The sequence below is a fragment of the Carcharodon carcharias genome, chromosome 20, assembly GCF_017639515.1.
Source record: "Carcharodon carcharias isolate sCarCar2 chromosome 20, sCarCar2.pri, whole genome shotgun sequence".
NCBI classification, from domain to species: Eukaryota; Metazoa; Chordata; class Chondrichthyes; order Lamniformes; family Lamnidae; genus Carcharodon; species Carcharodon carcharias.
The window spans coordinates 39,769,457-39,787,673 of NC_054486.1; the positions used below are offsets into that span (position 1 = coordinate 39,769,457).

Below are 18,217 nucleotides of genomic sequence, written 5' to 3' on the forward strand. Positions count from 1 at the left end.
AACCACTCTTGCAAATTTGTTTGCCGTAGTCTATATGAAGATTGAAGTCCGCCACAATTATTACATTTTCCTTATTACAACCTCCAATAATTCCTTGTTTAACGCTCTTCCCAGTCAGGGGCACAAAAACAACCGCCACCAGCATTTTCTGGCTCATGCTATTCCTAATTTCCACGCATACAGATTCTACTACTTGATCTTCTGAGGCTAAATCCTTTCTCATTGTCTTTACCTACATTGCTACAGTGTTCTGATGGCTCAGTGTTCTCTTTAGATTTCTAAATCTCCCTTCACCCGAACCCTCCCCACCCTCTGCTAGTTTAAAGCCCAGTCCACAACCCTAGTTATATGATTGACCAGGACACTGTTCCCAGACCGGTTAAAGTGGAGCCCATCCTAACGTAATCTCGCTTTTCCCTGAGTACTGATGTCAGTGCCCCAAGAATTGAAATCACTTTTTCCCACACCACTCTAATCTGCTTGACTCGATGCCAATTGGCACATGGCTTGGGTAACAATCCAGGGATGTTCTTTGAAGGAGAACCTTTGATGTTCTGCGTTTTAATTTGGATTCTCACTCCTCAAATTCTCTTAGACCATCATTCCTGGTTCTACCTATGTTGGTTCCCATGTGGACCATGACAACTGGATCCTCACTCTCCCACTCCAAATTCTTATTCAGCCATGAGAAATTGTCCTCGTGGGCCATGCACCAGGCAGGCAACGCAAACTTCGGAGTTCCTGTTTGAAGCTACAGAGAACAGTAATTATCCCCCTGACTTTATTGTGTTATGATCGTAATGTGTAATACAATCTCTGTGGGGATCAAAAACAAAAGCTTCCAGTTAATTGCTGAAAGGGTGATGCAACAAGATTTCACATTTTAAAACGTTCACTTTTTGTAGGTACCTTATACTTGAAGCTGCAGAAAGGAACATTCCCCTTTTATACTTAACTCACATTTCACTCTCAGCAGAGAAACAGCCCTTCTAGCAAACAGTCCACAGTTGCTTTCAGCTTCCATTGGGATTCACATTTCCACATTTGGCTCAGTAGTAATTTCGAATGACCGCCTCCAGACGCTTCCCTTAGTTTTCGGAGAGTTTCCTAAATCAACTACCAGCAATAAAGCCTGACCCAATGGTGCTTCCACTCTGGTGATCAAATCTCCCAGAATCCTTTGAGGCTGTGCTTCGATCAGAGATTGTCTCCCTCCTACATCCAGTTTCAGTAGCTTACGAAGCCAAGCAGCCTCTTTTCTCTGCTGACCACACAAAAACAGCTGCCTGCCTGTGATATTTATTCATTGATTTCTACAGAAGCATGTAATCTGACCTCCAAAATGGCTTCCTCTGTACCCTTTCCCCATTGCAACATGAAACATTAGCCTTGCATTCAGATAAATGCTGACGAGCTATTCTTGACCTCCAACTCTATTTCATCTTAGAAGGAAATGGACTTTTACAGCACAACTTACAACTCGGTACTTTCAACACCTTTCTGGGATTTTGGGAGACTCAGAGTCTACCCATTTTGGACTCGGAGACTGCTGCCATTGTCTGCAAATGTGATCACTTAGGAACATATGAATTAGGAGCAGGAGTAGGCCACTTGGCCCTTCAAGCCTGCTCCACTATTAAATAAGCTCATGGCTAATCTGATTTTAACCTCAATTTTTACATCCCTGCCTACCCCCGATAAACTTTCACCCCCATGCTTATCAAGAATCTATCTACCCCTTTCCCTAAAAAAATTTAAAGATTCTGCCTCCACTGCCTTTTGAGGAAGAGTTTGAAAGACTCACGACCCTCTGAGAGGAAAAAATTTTTTTCATCTCTGTCTTAAATGGGCAACCACTTATTTTTAAACAGTGACCCCTTGTTCCAGATTTTGCCAAAAGTGGAAACATCTTTTCTACATCCACCCTGTCAAGTCCCCTTAGGATCACATATGTTTCTATCAAGTCACTTCTTACTCTTCTAAACTCCAATTGAATCAAGCCTAGCCTGTCCAGCCTTTCCTCATTAGAGAACCTGCCATTCCAGGTATTAACTTAATAAACTTTCTCTGAACTGCTTCCAATGCATTTACATCCTTCTTTACACAGTATTTCAGATGTGGTCTCACCAATGCCCTGTTTTACTGAAGCATAACCTCCCTATTCTTGCATTCAATTCCTCTTGCAATAAACGATAACACTCTATTTGCTTTCCTAATTACTTGCTGTACCTGCAGACTAACCGTTTGTGATTTATGTGTCAGGACATGGAGATCTCTCTGCATCTCAGTGCTTTGCAATCTCTCACCATTTAGATAAGCTTTTTTATTCTTCCTGCCAAAGTGGACAATTTCACATTTTTCCACATTATACTCCATTTGCCAGACCTTTGCCCACTCACCTAACCTATCTATATCCTTTCGTAGCCTCCTTGGTCCTCTTCACAACTTACTTTCCTACCTAGCTTTGTGTCATCAGCAAATTTAGCAACCATGTCATTTATCTAAATTATAAAAAGTTGAGGCCCCAGCACTGATCCCTGTAGCACACACCACTCATTGCATCTTGCCAACCAGAAAATGACTTATTTATGAGTACTCTGTTTCCTGTTAGCTGGCCAATCTTCTATTCATGCCAATATGTTACCCCCTACACCATGAGCTTTCATTTTCTGCAATAGTCTTTGATGTGACACCTTATCAAATGCCTTCTGAAAATCTAAGTATAACACATCCACTGGTTCTCCTTTATCCACAGCACATGTTACTTCAGGGAACTACAATTGAATTGGTTAATATGATTTCCCTTTCACAAAACCATGTTGCATCTGCCTGATTACCTTGAATTTACCTAAGTGCCTTGTTATAATGTCTTTAATAATAGCTTCCAACCTTTTCCCTATTACAGATGTTCAGCTAACCAGTTTGTTTCTGCCTCCCTCCCTTTTTGAACAAAGGAGTTACATTAGCTATTTTCTAATCTAATGGAACCTTGCTCAAATCTACTGAATTTTAGAAAGCTAAAACCAACATATCAACTACTTACTAGCCATTCCTTTTAAGACCCTAGGATGAAATTCATCAGGGCCTGGGGACCTGTCAACCCACAGTTCCAACAATTTGTTAAGTACTGCTTCCCTGGTGATTGCAATTTTCTTGAGTTCCTCCTTCCCATCTAATTCCTGGTTTATAGTTATTTCTGGGATATTATTTATATATCCTGAAGAGTGAAGACCTATGCAAAATACCGGTTCAATTAGTCTGCCATCTCCTTATTTTCCATTATTAATTCCCCAGATTCACTTTCTATAAGACCAACACTCACTTTGGTCAGTATCCATTGAAACTCTTACTATCTGTTTTTATATTTCTAGCTAGCTTTGTATTGTACTTGCTCTTCTATTTAATTTTTCCCTTCTTATTAATCTTTTAGTCATTTTTTGCTTTTTTTTCATATTCGGTCCAGTCTTCTGACCTGCCACCCGTTTTGCACAATTGTATGCTTTTTCTTTAAGTGTGATGCTATCTTTAACATTTTTTAGTTAACCATTGATGGTGTGTCCTCCCCATGACAATTTTCTCTTTTGTTGGAATGTATCAACTATGTATTCAGAAATCCCTTAATCTAAATTGCCAGTTCTCTTTTGCTAGCTCTGCTTTCATGCTCTCATTATTGCCCTTATTAAAGTTTAAAATATTAATCTTAGACCCACTCTTTCCTCCCTCCAACTGAATGTAAAGTTCAATCACATTATGATCATTGCTACCTTCACTATGGAGTCATTAAATAATTGTATCTGGTTGGTCAATACCTGGACTAGGATAGCTTGCTCTCTGGTTGGTGCCAGAACATGCTTTTCTAAGAAACTATCCCAAAAGCATTCTACGAATTCCTTACGTTGGCTACCTTTGTCCATCTGATTTTTCCAGTCTATATGTAGATTGAAACCTCGCTTGATAATTGACGTACCCTTCTGACAAGCTCCCATTCTTTCTTCTTTGGCACCCCATCCTACCTTGTGGTTTTTGTTAGGTGGCCTGTACACCACTCCCACGGGTGATTTCTTGCCTTTATCATTCCTCATCTCTACCTGAACAGCTTCTATTTCCTGGTTTCCTGAACTTAGGCCATCCCTCTTTATTGTGATACTATCATCCTCAATTAACAGAGCCACCCCTCAGCTTTTTTCTAGTTTACTGTCCTTCCTAAATGTCACATGCCCATCAATATTCAGGTCCCAATCTATGTCATCCTGCAGCCATGTCTCTGATGGCTATTCGATCATATTTGTTTATCTCAATTTGCACTACCAGTTCATGTGTTTTGTTGTGAATGCCATGTGCATTCAGATACAAAGCCTTAAGTTTTGTCCTTTTATTATTTTCATAACCTCTAGTCTTATCTGCTGATTTGCTTTTAGATTTGTACTCTCCGTCCCTTCCTGTCATGGTCTGCTTATCCTTTCCCATATTAATTCCTTACTCTCTTGCCTTGTCTCTACTTTTTGATTTGCCACATCTTTCCAAATTTGATCCCTTGTAACAGATATTTAGTTTGAAAGCCTCTCTACTTCCCTAGTTACGCGGCTTGCAAGAGCACTGGTCCCAGCATGGTTCAGGTGTAGACCGTCCCAACTGTTCAGCCCCCATTTGCCCCAATGCCAGTGCCCTATGAACTAGAACCCACTTCTCCCACACCAGTCTTTAAGCCACACCTTCATCTCTAATCTTATTTTCCCTCTGCGAATTTGCACATGGCTCAGGAATTAATCCAGATATTACTACCTTTGAGGTTCTGCATCTTAATTTGGTGCCTAGCTTCTCATACTGACTATGCAGAAGCTTCTTCCTTGTCCTGTATATGTTGTTGGTATCTACATGGACCATGACAACTGGATCCTCCCCCTCCCACTCCAAGTTCCTCGCCAGCCCTGAGCAAATGCCCCGAACCCTGGCACCAGGCAGGCAACACAGCCTTCTGGACTCTCACTCTTTGGTGCAGGGAATTGCGTCAATCCCTTTCTCCGTACTGTCTCCTACTACCTCCACATTCCTTTTTGTTCCCCCTGCTTGAACGGCTTCCAGAGCCATGGCCCATCTGCTTACCCACCTTGCAGACCTTGCTTTTGCCCACAGAGGTTACAAGCACCTCAATCCTTTTTGACAATTGCAATGTCTGAGGCTCCTCCACTAGTACCAGCTCAGTCCCTTAACCTGCCTCAGTCATAGTCACATCCTCCTATCCCTCACTGCTGACCAAAACAGACGGTCCTTCCCTAAGAGTTGTGACCATCTTGAACCAAGTGTCCAGGTATTTCTCCCCCTCCCTTATGTTGCGCAGTGTCTGCAGCTCAGCTTCCAGATCAATTGCCCTGATCCGGAATTTGTCTAGCTGCTTACACTTTCTGCAGACATGTTTGTTCTGTATTGCCTTGGCGTCCAAAAGGGTCCCACATTCCACAGCTGCAACATAACACCTGTCCTTGTTACTTATGTTATTTGGTTAATTTAATTTAGTTACTTCCTTAATTGACTTAGAATAATTCCTATGTGCTTATTAAATGCTAGTACCACCTGCAACTGAAAGTTATAATTTTCTGAATTACACAGGTATGTGTTTGAGGTATATAATTTAATTATTTTATTTTGTTTAAAGTTTTGGTTCTTTTATTTATGGATCTACTTTAACTCTGGAGTCCTAATATACACCAAGCACTTATCAACTTCCTGTGATGTCAAAGTTTTTGGAATTCAACTTTGACTGTCGCTGCTCTCTCCTCTCACGCTGTTTTCAGACTCCTGTTGCTCTCTCCTCTCACTTTGTTTTTAGACTCCACTGCTCTCTCCTCTCACGCTGTTTCCAGATTCCTGCTGCTCCCTCCTCTCATGCTGTTTTCAGACTCCCGCTGCTCTCTCCTCTCATGCTATTTTTACACCCACTAGAGGCCCCAAACCCCAATAAGACTCATTGATTTTATTGTCAGTCTGCAGAAAAGTCATAGAATCATAGAATTTTACAGCTCGGAAAGAGGCCTTTCGGCCCATTGTGTCTGCGCCGGCCATCAAGCCCCTATCTACTCTAATCCCATTTTCTGGCACTTGGCTTATAGCCTTGTATGCTATGGCGTTTCAAGTGTTCATCTGAATACTTCTTAAATGTTGTGAGGGTTCCTGCCTCTACCACCCCCTCGAGCAGAGAATTCCAGGTGCCCCCCACCCTCTGGGTGAAAAATATTTTCCTCAAATCCTCTCCAAACCTCCTGCCCTTACCTTAAATCTATGCCCCCTGGTTATTGACCCCGCCACTAAGGGATAAAGATTCTTCTTATCTACCATATATGCCCCTCATAATTTTGTACACATCAGTCTTCAGCCTCAGCCTTCTCTGCTTTAAGGAAAAGAACCCCAGCCTATCTACCCTCTCTTCATGGCTGAAATGCTCCAGCCCAAGCAACATCCTGGTGAATCTACTCTGCACCTTCTGCAGTGCAATCACATCCTTCCTATAATGTGGTGACCAGAACTGCACACTGTACTCCAGATGTAGCCTAAATAACATTTTATACAGCTCCATCATAACCTCCCTGCTCTTGTATTCAATGCCTCGATTAATAAAGGCAAGTATCCCATATGCCTCCTTAACCACCATATCTATCTGTGCTGCTGCCTTCAAAGATCTATGCACATGCACACCAAGGTCCCTCTCATCCTCTGTACTTGTTAGGATCCGGACCATTCATCGTGTACTCCCTTTGCCCTGTTAGTTCCCCCAAAATGCTTCACCTCACACTTTGCAGTATTAAATCCCGTTTGCCGCTGTTCTGCCCATCTGACCAGCCCATCTATATCGTCCTGTAGTCTAAGGCTTTCCTCCTCGCTATTTACCACACCACCTGATTTCGTGTCATCTGCGAACTTACTGATCATACCTCCTCCATTTATGTCTAGATCATTAATGAACACTACAAACAGCAAGCAACCCTGCGGTATACCACTGGACACAGGCTTCCAGTCACAAAAACAACGTTCAACCATCACCAAAACAAAAACAAAATTACCTGGAAAAATTCAGCAGGTCTGGCAGCATCGGTCATGAGGACTCAAAAAGTCAACTCTTCTCTTCTCCGCCGATGCTGCCAGACCTGCTGAGTTTTTCCAATTAATTCTGTTTTTGTTTTGGATTTCCAGCATCCGCAGTTTTTTGTTTTTATCTTCAACCATCACCGTCTGCCTCCTGCTATGAAGCCAATTTTGGATCCAATTTGCCAAATTGCTCTCGATCCCATGGCTCTTACCTTCTTGACCAGCCTTCCATATGAGACCTTGTCAAAAGCCTTATTGCAACCATGTAGAATACATCAACTGCACTCCCCTCATCTACACACCTAGTCACCTCCTCGAAAAATTCAATCAAATTTGTTAGACATTATCTCCCCTGAAGAAGACATGCTGACTATCCTTGCTTCTCCAAATGGAGATTAATTCTGTCCCTCAATTGTTTCCAAAAGCATCCCTACCACTGATGTTAGACTCACTGACCTATAGTTCCTTTGTTGATCCCTACCGCCCATCTTGAATAATGCTACCATTGAATAATTGGCTGTCCTCCAGTCCTCTGGCAATGTGGCCAGAGAGGATTTGAAAATTAATGCCAGGGCCCCTGTAATCTTCCCCCCTTGCCTCCCACAGCAGCCTGGGATGCATCTCATCTGGGCCTAGGGATTTATCCACTTTTAAGCCCGCTAAAACCTCCTCCCTCATCAATCATCTCAGTTCCAGAACGTTATTGGACGAGTTCTTCAGGGTTGTGTCCTCAGCCCAACCATCTTCAGCTGCTTCATCAATGACCTTCCTTCCAACATAAGGTCAGAATGATAATTGCACAATGTTCTTCACCATTTGCTGCGACTCAGATACTGATGCAGTCCATGTCCAAATGCAGCAAGACCTGGACAGTATCCAGATTTGGGCTGACAAGTGGCAAGTAATGTTCGCGCTACACAATTGCCAGGCAATGACCATCTCCAACAAGAGACAATCGGACCATCACCCCTTGACATTCAAATGGCATTACCGTCACTGATTGCCCCACTATCAACATCCTAGGGGTTACCATTGACCGAAACTGAACTGGACTAGCCATATAAATACTGTGGCAACAAGAGCATGTCAGAGCCTAACAATCCTGGCAGAAGTAACTCACCTCCTGACCATCATCTACAAGGCACAAGTCAGGAGTGTGATAAAATACTCTCCACTTGCCTGGATGAGTGCAGCTCCCACAACACTTAAGAAGCTGGACACCACTCAGGACAAAGCAGCCCTGCTTGATTGGCACCCCATTCACAAAAATTTACTCCCTCCACCACCAATGCACAGTGGCAGCTTTGTGCAACATCTACAAGATGCACTGCAGGAGTTCACAAAGCCTCTTTAGACAGCACCTTCCAAAACCCACATCCACTACCATCTAGAAGATACATGGGAACACCACCACCTGGAAGTTCCTCTCCAAGTCACTCACCATACTGACTTGGAAATATGTCGCCATGTCTTCATTGTTGCTGGATCAAAATCCTGGAACTCCCTCCCTGACATCACATCCACGTGGATTTCTCAGGGGCAGTTAGGGATGGGCAATAAAGGTTGGCTCAGCTAGTGATGCCTACATCCCATAAATTAATTTTAAAAAGATTCCCGCTGCTCTCTCCTCTCACAATGTTTTCAGACTCCAGTTGCTCTCTCCTCTCACGCTGTTTTCAGATTGCCGCTGCTCTCTCCTCTCTCACTGTTTTCATTTTCCTATGTCTCCGCTCTCCTCTCATTCTTTTTATCCTATCTCCGCTCTCCCCCGCTCTTGTTCTGCATCCCTGCTCTCCTTGCATTTTTTATTTTGTGTCTTCGCCGCTTTTTTACACCTTATACCATTGCCCCAGTAACACGACCTGGGCCTCTCTTAAAGATACAGTTCTAAAGCATAATACTCTTAAAACCTCATAATTGCCACACATGTTTGATCCATAATCACAATGTGAATTCTGAATGTACATTCTGATTCTTAAAATACATGTCACACTAGGTAAAAACTGAAGTCTGCAGCGAAGATTTAGGAAAGATTAGCCCTTTGCAGGGGATAGATGTAAGATACAATGTTTGCTCCAGCAAGATCTGGTTCAGCTTCACTTTGAAGGAATACGGTGAACCAGGACATAGCACATAAGCTGACAGCATATTCCAGAGGCTCACTACTCTCTATTGAATCATATAAGATCCTGAGGGGATTTGATAGGGTAGACACCAGGAGGAGAGACTAGAATCAGGGGACAGCATTTAAGAATTAGATGCCTCCTGTTTAAGACGAAGATGAGGAAATATTTTTTCTCTCAAAGGGTCATTAGAATATGGAATTCTCTTCCCCAAAAAGTAGTGGAGGCTGGGTCATTGAATTTATTCAAGGCAGAGATAGACAGAATTTTGTTAGACAAGGGAGTCAAGAATTATGGGGGTGCAGACAGCAAAGTGCAGTTGAGACCACAACCAGATCAGCCATGATCTTATTGAATGGCAGAGCAGGCTTGAAGGGCTGAATGGCCTACTCCTCCTATGTTCCAGGAAAAGAAGACCTGCATATCATCTAGCCTATTACTCTCACATGATTTAAAGGCATAACACCTGGTCTGGTTCAATCTGTCCAGTCGAAGTAATCTAGCAATAAATTTCCATTATTTTATAGAACTCTCAGGTCACCTCCAATGCTACACTGTTCTAAAGAGAATGGATCCAGCTTGTTGAGCTTTCCTGAGTAACAAAGTTTTTTAAACTGGGAGTCATTCTTGTGGTTCTGCTCTGAACCTTTCTCGAGGCCGCTATATCACCGAACATGTGAGGGAGCCTAAACTGTCACTGTACTTTAGATGCAGTCTAAACAAAGACCTGCATAAGGACAGAATGGTATTCTTTGACATGTATTTAATAGATCAATTAATGCAACCTAATATCTTGTTTGCTTTGGCTGTCTCTTACCTGCATTGATCCTAAACTTTGCTTTGTGCACAATAACAGTCAGATTTAATCTGGATCTTTTAGATGACCTAGTGTCAAATTTTGTTTGATAGTGCTCCAGTGAATTGCCTTGGGACACGACATGATAAACAGGAACAACATTGACTATGTTAATGCTGATCTGCCTCAACTCCACTTTCTCGCTGTTTTCCCACTTTATTTCCTGAGAGATTAGAAATCTATCTTTCCCAGCCTTGAACATACAACACTAAAGGTGCTATATGGTGCAAGTTGTTGGTGTAGATCTTTTTCCCAGCCTCTTTCAGTTTTGTTCCAACTCATCAGAGAACATAGCCTCTATTAATTCCATCCCCATGAGGAGTGAGGGTTAAAAATTAAACTAGAACCTGCCGCATAGGCACTTATTGCAGTAGCAGCCCCTATGGGACACTTTATTCAGACATTTAAATCAGGCTCGCACAATGCAATTGGGAGCTGAATTTAAATCTAAGAGATATCTTACAGATTTCCCAGGGCTTCACAAACCTGGAAGTTAAAGGGAGGAAGGTGGGAGTTTCAAGCTCCATAAAATAAATGCCTTTTCAAGCAGTTCTTATCGCACAGGAAGAGCACGGGTGCCCAACCCCTGATCTCCCTTTTCCTCCCACCTCTCTTCCTTGTCCTCCTTTTCCTCCAGTGATGGCCTCTCTTCTCTCGTGCTCAATTGCCAAGGGTCCCCAGTTACATCCTCCTGCCACTGACTTACTTGCCCAGTAGCCTGCCACCCTGTCAAGTTGTGGTAATTGTAAGAAAAAAATAATGAATTCTTGTCATTAAATTCAGCAGGACTTCCCCATCCCTGCTTTGCCAGGTTTTCACTGCACCCTCCCAGTAAATTTTGGGATTTGGAAAACTGTTATTTTGGGTTTCATTGTTCAAGAACTGAACTTCCCATTTTTGTTTTGTACGAATGGCTGTTGTTACTTGTTAGAATATCTCTCGCTTTTGCTTTTGTATTATCTAAATTGCCAAATATTTCAACTTTTATTGGAAAATGACATGTTTTCTATGAAATAAAACCTGTGATGTTGCACAATTTTTCCAGTCATTAACCTCGACTACAAAATATTTTTCTTTTTTTAACTATTTCTTAAACAGCCAGATATTCACGTCAAGATCACTTACAGACATTTTGAAAGACTTAAGGTCACAAATCAAATTGAATGTCATCTCAAGAATCAATGTTGACAGAACAAATGTCTGGGAAGGAGCTCTGAGAGAGATGAGACGCAAAACGTTCAGCCCCAGCAGCACAATTTGCGTTCAGTTTTCAGATGATGCTAGAAAACCTCCAGTTGCTGTTGATCTGGGAAATCCTTGTCATGAATTTTTTTGTTTGCTCATGCACCATCTTGAGAATTCAGTTTTGTTTGAAGGTTCTGCTACCTCAAAGAACATGACTCTAAATTCTCGAGGTTAGACATTTTTAACATATATTAAACTTCAGAGCTACAATTATTTTAAAGTTTTCTATTTGTATTTGATTTTGATGCAGTACAGGTTTGAAAATGAAGAGCTAAATCGTGTTATTTTATTTTGGCTTGATAATTGACTTAATTTTCGCTTGCATGATTTTTAATAACTTGTGTATAGTCCTATACTAGAAAGAAACATTCTGAAGGTATCAGTAATGCTACTTAGAGTATGCTCTGAACCTAATTTCCAGGTAAGTAAAAGGATATGTTATGATCACTAGTAGGGTATGATAAATATCTTATAAGAAAGATTCAGCAGAAAGCTTGAGCATTTCTTGATCTCAAATTACAGTCTCTGGAAAGTGCTTGTACATGAAAAAGTGTTTTCTGTTCCATGTCAATTTCAACAGGTATTGCAAATATTCAGCTTGTGCGGTATGTTATGGATAATTGTAAAGATTCTTAAACTAAATTGATGTTTGGTGGTACAGAACTTGAGTATTGTTGGAAAAATGAGACAGTTTTGTTGAAGCTTTTCGTCTTGCACTCAACAGGACAATTCGCAAGAAAATGCCAATGTCAGGTGAAACAACAAATTTATATTGTTTGAGAAGAGAGTACTAAGTAGTTGGCAAGTTGGCTCTGATTGGTAGAGGTGTTGCCACAGAGAATGCACCAATTGATGGTGATTGATGGTTAAATACCAAGCATTGTTTGAAATTTAAAACAGGCAGCTTGACTCTGATTGGTCAAGACATTGCCCTGGGGAATGAACCAGCAAATGACTGTCACTTATTTTGTTTAAATAGCAAACATTTTATGATAAAACAAACGCCTGATTTCTTCCATTATGGCAGTGCTCCCTAATGCTTCTTTTGTCCGTTGGCCTTGTGTTAAATCAGGAAGTCGCAGAATGCTTTCCAGCCAATTATGTACTTGTTCAGTGCATGCACTATTGTAATGTAAGGGAATTAGATATGAAGTGGATGTCCCCTTTTGCTTCCCAGCCAATTATGTACTTGTTCGGTACATTCACTATTATAAAGCAAGGGAAGTAGATATGGAGTGGATATCCCCTTTTGCTTCCCTCTACAGGTCAAATATCCTTTATCCATAAATCCGAAAACTGAACACATCCAAAAACCGCACCTCTTTTTTTTAACCTCATCAACCTTTAGCATGGGAAGTCTAATTGTTTGTCTGCACTTTTTAATTCTTGTGGTGAACATGTCAAAAAGAAACTTATTACAGGTACCTTGTATTTATTATTCAGTAATACATCTTACTTTTCCAGCCATTTTATTTACTTCAGACTATTTTACTTTAGCTAGCCTAGGCTTGAGCTATTATAATAAAAGTTTATATGCAATATCCAAAAACCAAAATTATCTGAAATCCAAGGATTTCGGATAAAGGATACTCAACCTGTATTATCACTGCATTACAAAATTGTATATACATGTATTTATGTTTTTTCCCTTCTGTAGCTCTTAGGTGGGACTGGTATTATGAAGCAGGACGGATGATTGCAATTTCAATAGTTCATGGTGGCCCATCACCAAATTTCTTCTCCACAACTCTGTTTAATTGTTTGGCCTATGGTCCAGAGGTAACTGAACCAAATATGGAAGATGTGACACATTTTGAGGTGACACAAAAGATCAAAAAGGTAAATTCTTAACGACACTTAAAAATAGTATAAGTGTTATTCTCAAGGTACCAGACTTTGCCAAAAGGCGACAAGTCCAAATCCACCAAGGAATGAAAGTATTTTCCTCTCTGCTGATGTAAAGCTATTAAGTGAAATGAGGGGTAAATTAAAGTCCTTGTAATAAGCCCACAGCAACAGATTTTTCAATCACTTGACACAAACTGGCAGTATGTGAAAATTGGGAAAAATATTCTTGTGCATTAAGAGGGGGTTTCTGAGGTTGGCACCTTTACTATGTGGTGATTGTGTTATTGCTGACTTGAGACAATTTGATGCAAAATTCAGTCCCAAATGTAGAAAGTGTTTCTATTCACAGAACTGACCTCTTATCTTGAAGTGAAGGGATAAAAATCTCTGACAAGTTGGTGATCCTGTTTAATGTGTTCCAATTGAAATTTTGCACTTTGAAATGTTTCCATTGTTCTTATTTTGTAATAGTCTAAATTGTTATTGTGACTGCATTTCTTTTATTTGCATATTCAGGGAGGAAAAAATAACTTGTGCCTTTTGGAAGTACTGTATCATTATTTAAATTTGGTGGAGGTGAGCCTTACCCTGTTCATACGGACTCGAAACATTAACTGTGTTCCCCTCTGCAGATGCTGTCAGACCTGCTGAGTTTTTCCAGCTATTTTTGTTTTTGTTCCTACCAGCTGCCTTGACCTTGAATAGTGTGTGGGGTGTATGGAGAAGAATGGTCGGGTGAAGAGAGAAAATATTTCATGCACATCTGTATCCATCATTTGATCATTGCACTTAATCTACAAAGTATATGTCACACTTGCACCTGATTGACTCAGTCTGCATATTTATTAACTATAACTAATCACAACTGAGCAGGTAGGGAACATGCCATCAAAAACAGGCAAAGCTGGTATTTATTTTTTGTATAAAAAAATTGCTGATATGACAATAACCATCAACAATGCAGTCAACAAAAGATTGCTCTGAATATTTTGGTAAATGCATTTGGCTGCCAACTTGTATTCTCTCCAGTTGAGAAACTTAGTGCAGGAAACAAGATTTAATAACATAAAAGCAAATAGCAAAAATTGCAACAAAACTATTTATATTAACCTTGCGGCCTAGGGTTTTAGTTCATGATGTTTCTATTACTATCAGTTGAAGAAACTGAAAAGGGACTCTATCTCCCAGCATGCATACGCATCCACAATTCCAGATATTTTTTTAATCGGCAGCAAAACCGCCCATCCGCAGAGCAGGACAAAGCGTGCTGTTTGCAAGTCCATCTATCCAATGTTGGAGAGGGTGGCTGGAGTAACAATCAGGCAAGCTTTGAAGAAGAGTCATATGGACTCGAAACGTTAACTCTGTTTTTCCCTCCACAGATGCTGCCAGGCCTGCTGAGTTTTTCCAGCATTTTCTGTTTTTATTTTAGCCAATTTTAGAAGCAGTGAAAATCTAACACCTTTCATTTAAAATAAAAGTCGAAAGAAGTCAAAGTAAGATAACAATTTTTTAAAATTCATTTTTTGTAAGTAACTGCTGAACAAACCTTGTAAAATATTATGTTCGAAGTCAGCATTAATGTGTTCCAATTGAAATTTTGCACTTTGAAATGTTTCCATTGTTCTTATTTTGTAATAGTCTAAATTGTTATTGTGGCTGCATTTCTTTTATTTGCATATTCAGAGAGGAAAAAATAACTTGTGCCTTTTGGAAGTACTGTATCATTATTTAAATTTGGTGGAGGTTCTAAATAAATCTACTGAATGAACTTAGTGGTACTAAAATGTTTTGTTTCAAATATGTTCGGTGAAAAGCAACCTTTTCTATTTTTAATGCTTCTTGGTTTTTGATATAATGATTTGCACGTCAAGTAGATGGACATTCTGTCTATTTAGTGTCCTAGGTAAACAGATGCTTCCCAACCTTTAAGACATGTAAAAATGTTTGTTTATTATTTAACAATGGTGTGTGACAAGACCAAATGTATTTATTATTCTACTTGGGTAAGAAAAGTACTTCAGTTGCAGGGATAAGATCAAAATTATAAAATATTTTTATCAAGCCATCACAGAATCTCACAGTGCAGAAGAGGCCCTTCAGCCCATCGAGTCTGCACCGACACGTGAGAAATACCTGACCTACCTACCTAATCCCATTTACCAGCCATAATGGAAAGCTGATTAAAAGATAGAAAATAGTAGTGGTTAATGGATATTTTCAAATTGGAGAGTTGTAATCCATGATAATCCAAGGTATCAGAGTTGGAACAACATCGCTTTTTAAAAAATCAAGCTAGACTTTGGGTGCAGGAGGATACACTGCTAAAATTTGCAGTCAATATACAAATAGGGAGCATGGCTTATTTTAGAGGAAATAGATTAATAGATGGATGCCAGATCAATTTTAATGAGTTGGCACCATCTTGATAAGAAAAATTAGTGAGAATATACATTAAACAGTAAAACTTTAAAAGGAGTTTAGAGACTAGTAGTTCATATACAAAAATTTATAAAAGTCAAAGACAAGTTGGACAAGTCGATAAGGCTATAAAAACGTTTTGGATCTTAGATGAATTTCAACTTAGTACTTCCTCTGCTTTTTTTTCATTCTAAATCTATACAAATCATTTGGTTGATCTGCAGTGAAGACATTGTCTATTCTGTCCAGTTTTGGGAATCTTAGTTTAGGAATCATTAGGTCTAATGAGAGTGAAGAACTTGAAGTAATTAATATTAGTAAAGAGAAAGCACTGGAGCAATTAATGAGACTAAAAGCTTACAAAGCCCCTTGAATCTGAGGCCTAGATCCTGGCGTTGTAAGAGGTGGCTGCAGGGAGAGTAGATACATTGGTTTTAATCTTCCAGAATTCCCTAGATGCTGGAATGGTTCCTTTTGATTGGAAGGTTGCAAACGTAAACCCAACATGCAAGAAAGTAGAGGGAGAAAAATCTGGGAACTCTCAGCCATCGGTAGCAGGGACAATACTCGAACCAATTTTTTAAAAATTATTTTTCATTCATGGTTTGTGAATGTCACCCAGTAAGACCAACATTCATTGCTCATCCTTAATTGCCCTTGAGAAGGTGGTGGTGAGCCGTCGCCTTAAACTACTGCACTCTTTGTGGTGTATGTACACCCACTGTGCGATTAGTGAGGGAGTTCCAGGATTTTGACCCAGCGACAGTGAAGGAACAATGATATAATTCAAAGTTAGGATGGTGTGTGACTTGCAGGGGAACTTGCAGGTCATGGTGTTCTCATGTGCCTACTGCTTAGGGACGGATTAACAGGGCACTTTTTTTGAGGCTGTTATTGCATGATAGATAAGGGAGAACCAATGGTTGTAGTATATTTAGATTTTCGAAGAACGTTCAGCGAGGCTGTTGGACAATATTGGACCTTATGGGATTATATATAACCATGGATTGAGGATTGGTTAATGACAGAAAACAGACAGTAAATGGGTAATTTTCAGGTTTTCAGATTGTAACAAGAATTAGTTGCCTGGGCAATTTACAAATTATATCAATGACTAAGATTGAGGGTAATACATTCAAGTTTGCTGACAATGCAAAGCTAGGTGGGCAAGTAAGCTGTAAGAAGAATACCAAGAGGCTGAAAAGGGATATCGGAGGTTGAGTGAATGGGCAAGAAGGTGACAGAATATAACGTGGGGAAGTGTGAAGTTATTCACTTTTCTTGGACGTGTAGAAAGGCAGAATACTTCTTAAATGTGAGAAACAAGTAAATGTTGGTATGCAGATGAATTCAGGTGTCCTTGTATACAAATCATAAAGTTAACATGCAAGTACAGCAAGCAATTTCTTTATTTCAAGGGGATTTGTATATAATAGTACTGCAATTATAAGCCCCTTTGGTGAAACCTCACCTAAAATTCTCTGTACAGTTTTGGCCTCAATAACTAAGAAAGGATACTCTTGCCTTTTGATGCAAGTTCACCAGAATGATTTCTTGGATGAGCAAGGAGATTGAGCAGAATGGATATGTATTTTCCAGTTGAAAGGTGATTTACTTGAAATGTATATCATTCTTAAGAGACTTGACTGGGTACATGCTTCAGAAGCTATTTCCCCTGGCTAGAGAGAGTAAAGAACTAGAGACTCAGTCTCAGAATAAGGGGTCGTTCACTTAGAAATGAAATGAGAAGAAATTTCGTCACTCAAAAGTCTGTGAGTCTCAAGAATTCTTTGTCCAGAATAATATTCAAGACAGAGATTCATAGATTATTAGACCCTGAAATAATCAAGAAATATGAGGATAGGGTGGAAAAATAGAGCTGAGGTAGAAGATCAGACATGATTTTTTTGAATGGCAGAGCAGGCTGCCTAGTTTTTTCATAAGTTTCAATAAGCATTTGTGACACTATTTGGGGGATCACTATTTCTGGAATGCCCAGTGTATGCTTTAATTATAACTTATGACTGTGTGTTTCAGATAAAAGAATCTTCAAACTTGGAAGAGTTGAAATTATCTGTCAACGAAAATGCTGACTACCTTTCCGTAGCTGGATGCTTAAGACCAGTTTGGTCAGTGGATGATAAAGAAATGTTGGTGAAGGATGTATTGACCTTCCATGTGATCAGTCGAGTTCGTTCACCATTCGAAAGGTTTGGCTTTACATACTGTCCTTGCATTAAGTGCGTCTGCCTACCCTAATCACTACAACTGATCGTGTGAATGTTTTATCTTTGGTAATGTCATTAGACTTTTTGGAAGATTGGTTAAAAGTTGCCTTTGTTTTTTTTTAATTTTTCATTCATAGGATATGGGCATCTCTGGAAAAACCAGCATTTATTGGCCATCCCTAATTAGCCTTTAGAAGGTAGTGGTGAGCCACCTTTTTGTGCCACTGCAGCCCATGTAGTAAAAGTGTTACCATGGTGCTGTTAGGTAGGGAGTTTCAGGATTTTGACCTAGTGACAATGAAGGAAGGCAATATGGTTCCAAATCAAGATAGTGTATGACTTGGAGAGGTATTTGCAGGTGGTGGTGTTCCCATGCACCTGCAGTTCTTGTTCTAGATGGGAGATGCTGTGGAAGA

The 18,217-nt window shown here is 40.1% G+C and overlaps 1 protein-coding gene across 4 annotated transcripts in view; it reads left to right on the plus strand.

Moving 5' to 3' along the window:
- The window catches only part of g2e3 (G2/M-phase specific E3 ubiquitin protein ligase), a 301,615-nt gene that overhangs the window by 227,903 nt on the left and 55,495 nt on the right, over positions 1-18,217 (plus strand). For all 4 annotated transcript variants that reach the window (XM_041214819.1, XM_041214820.1, XM_041214823.1 and 1 more), the window contains 3 exons: positions 11,158-11,474; positions 12,962-13,143; positions 17,611-17,783. In XM_041214819.1, the coding sequence (XP_041070753.1) occupies positions 11,158-11,474; positions 12,962-13,143; positions 17,611-17,783 (672 nt within the window). The remainder of the gene's footprint in view (positions 1-11,157; positions 11,475-12,961; positions 13,144-17,610; positions 17,784-18,217) is intronic.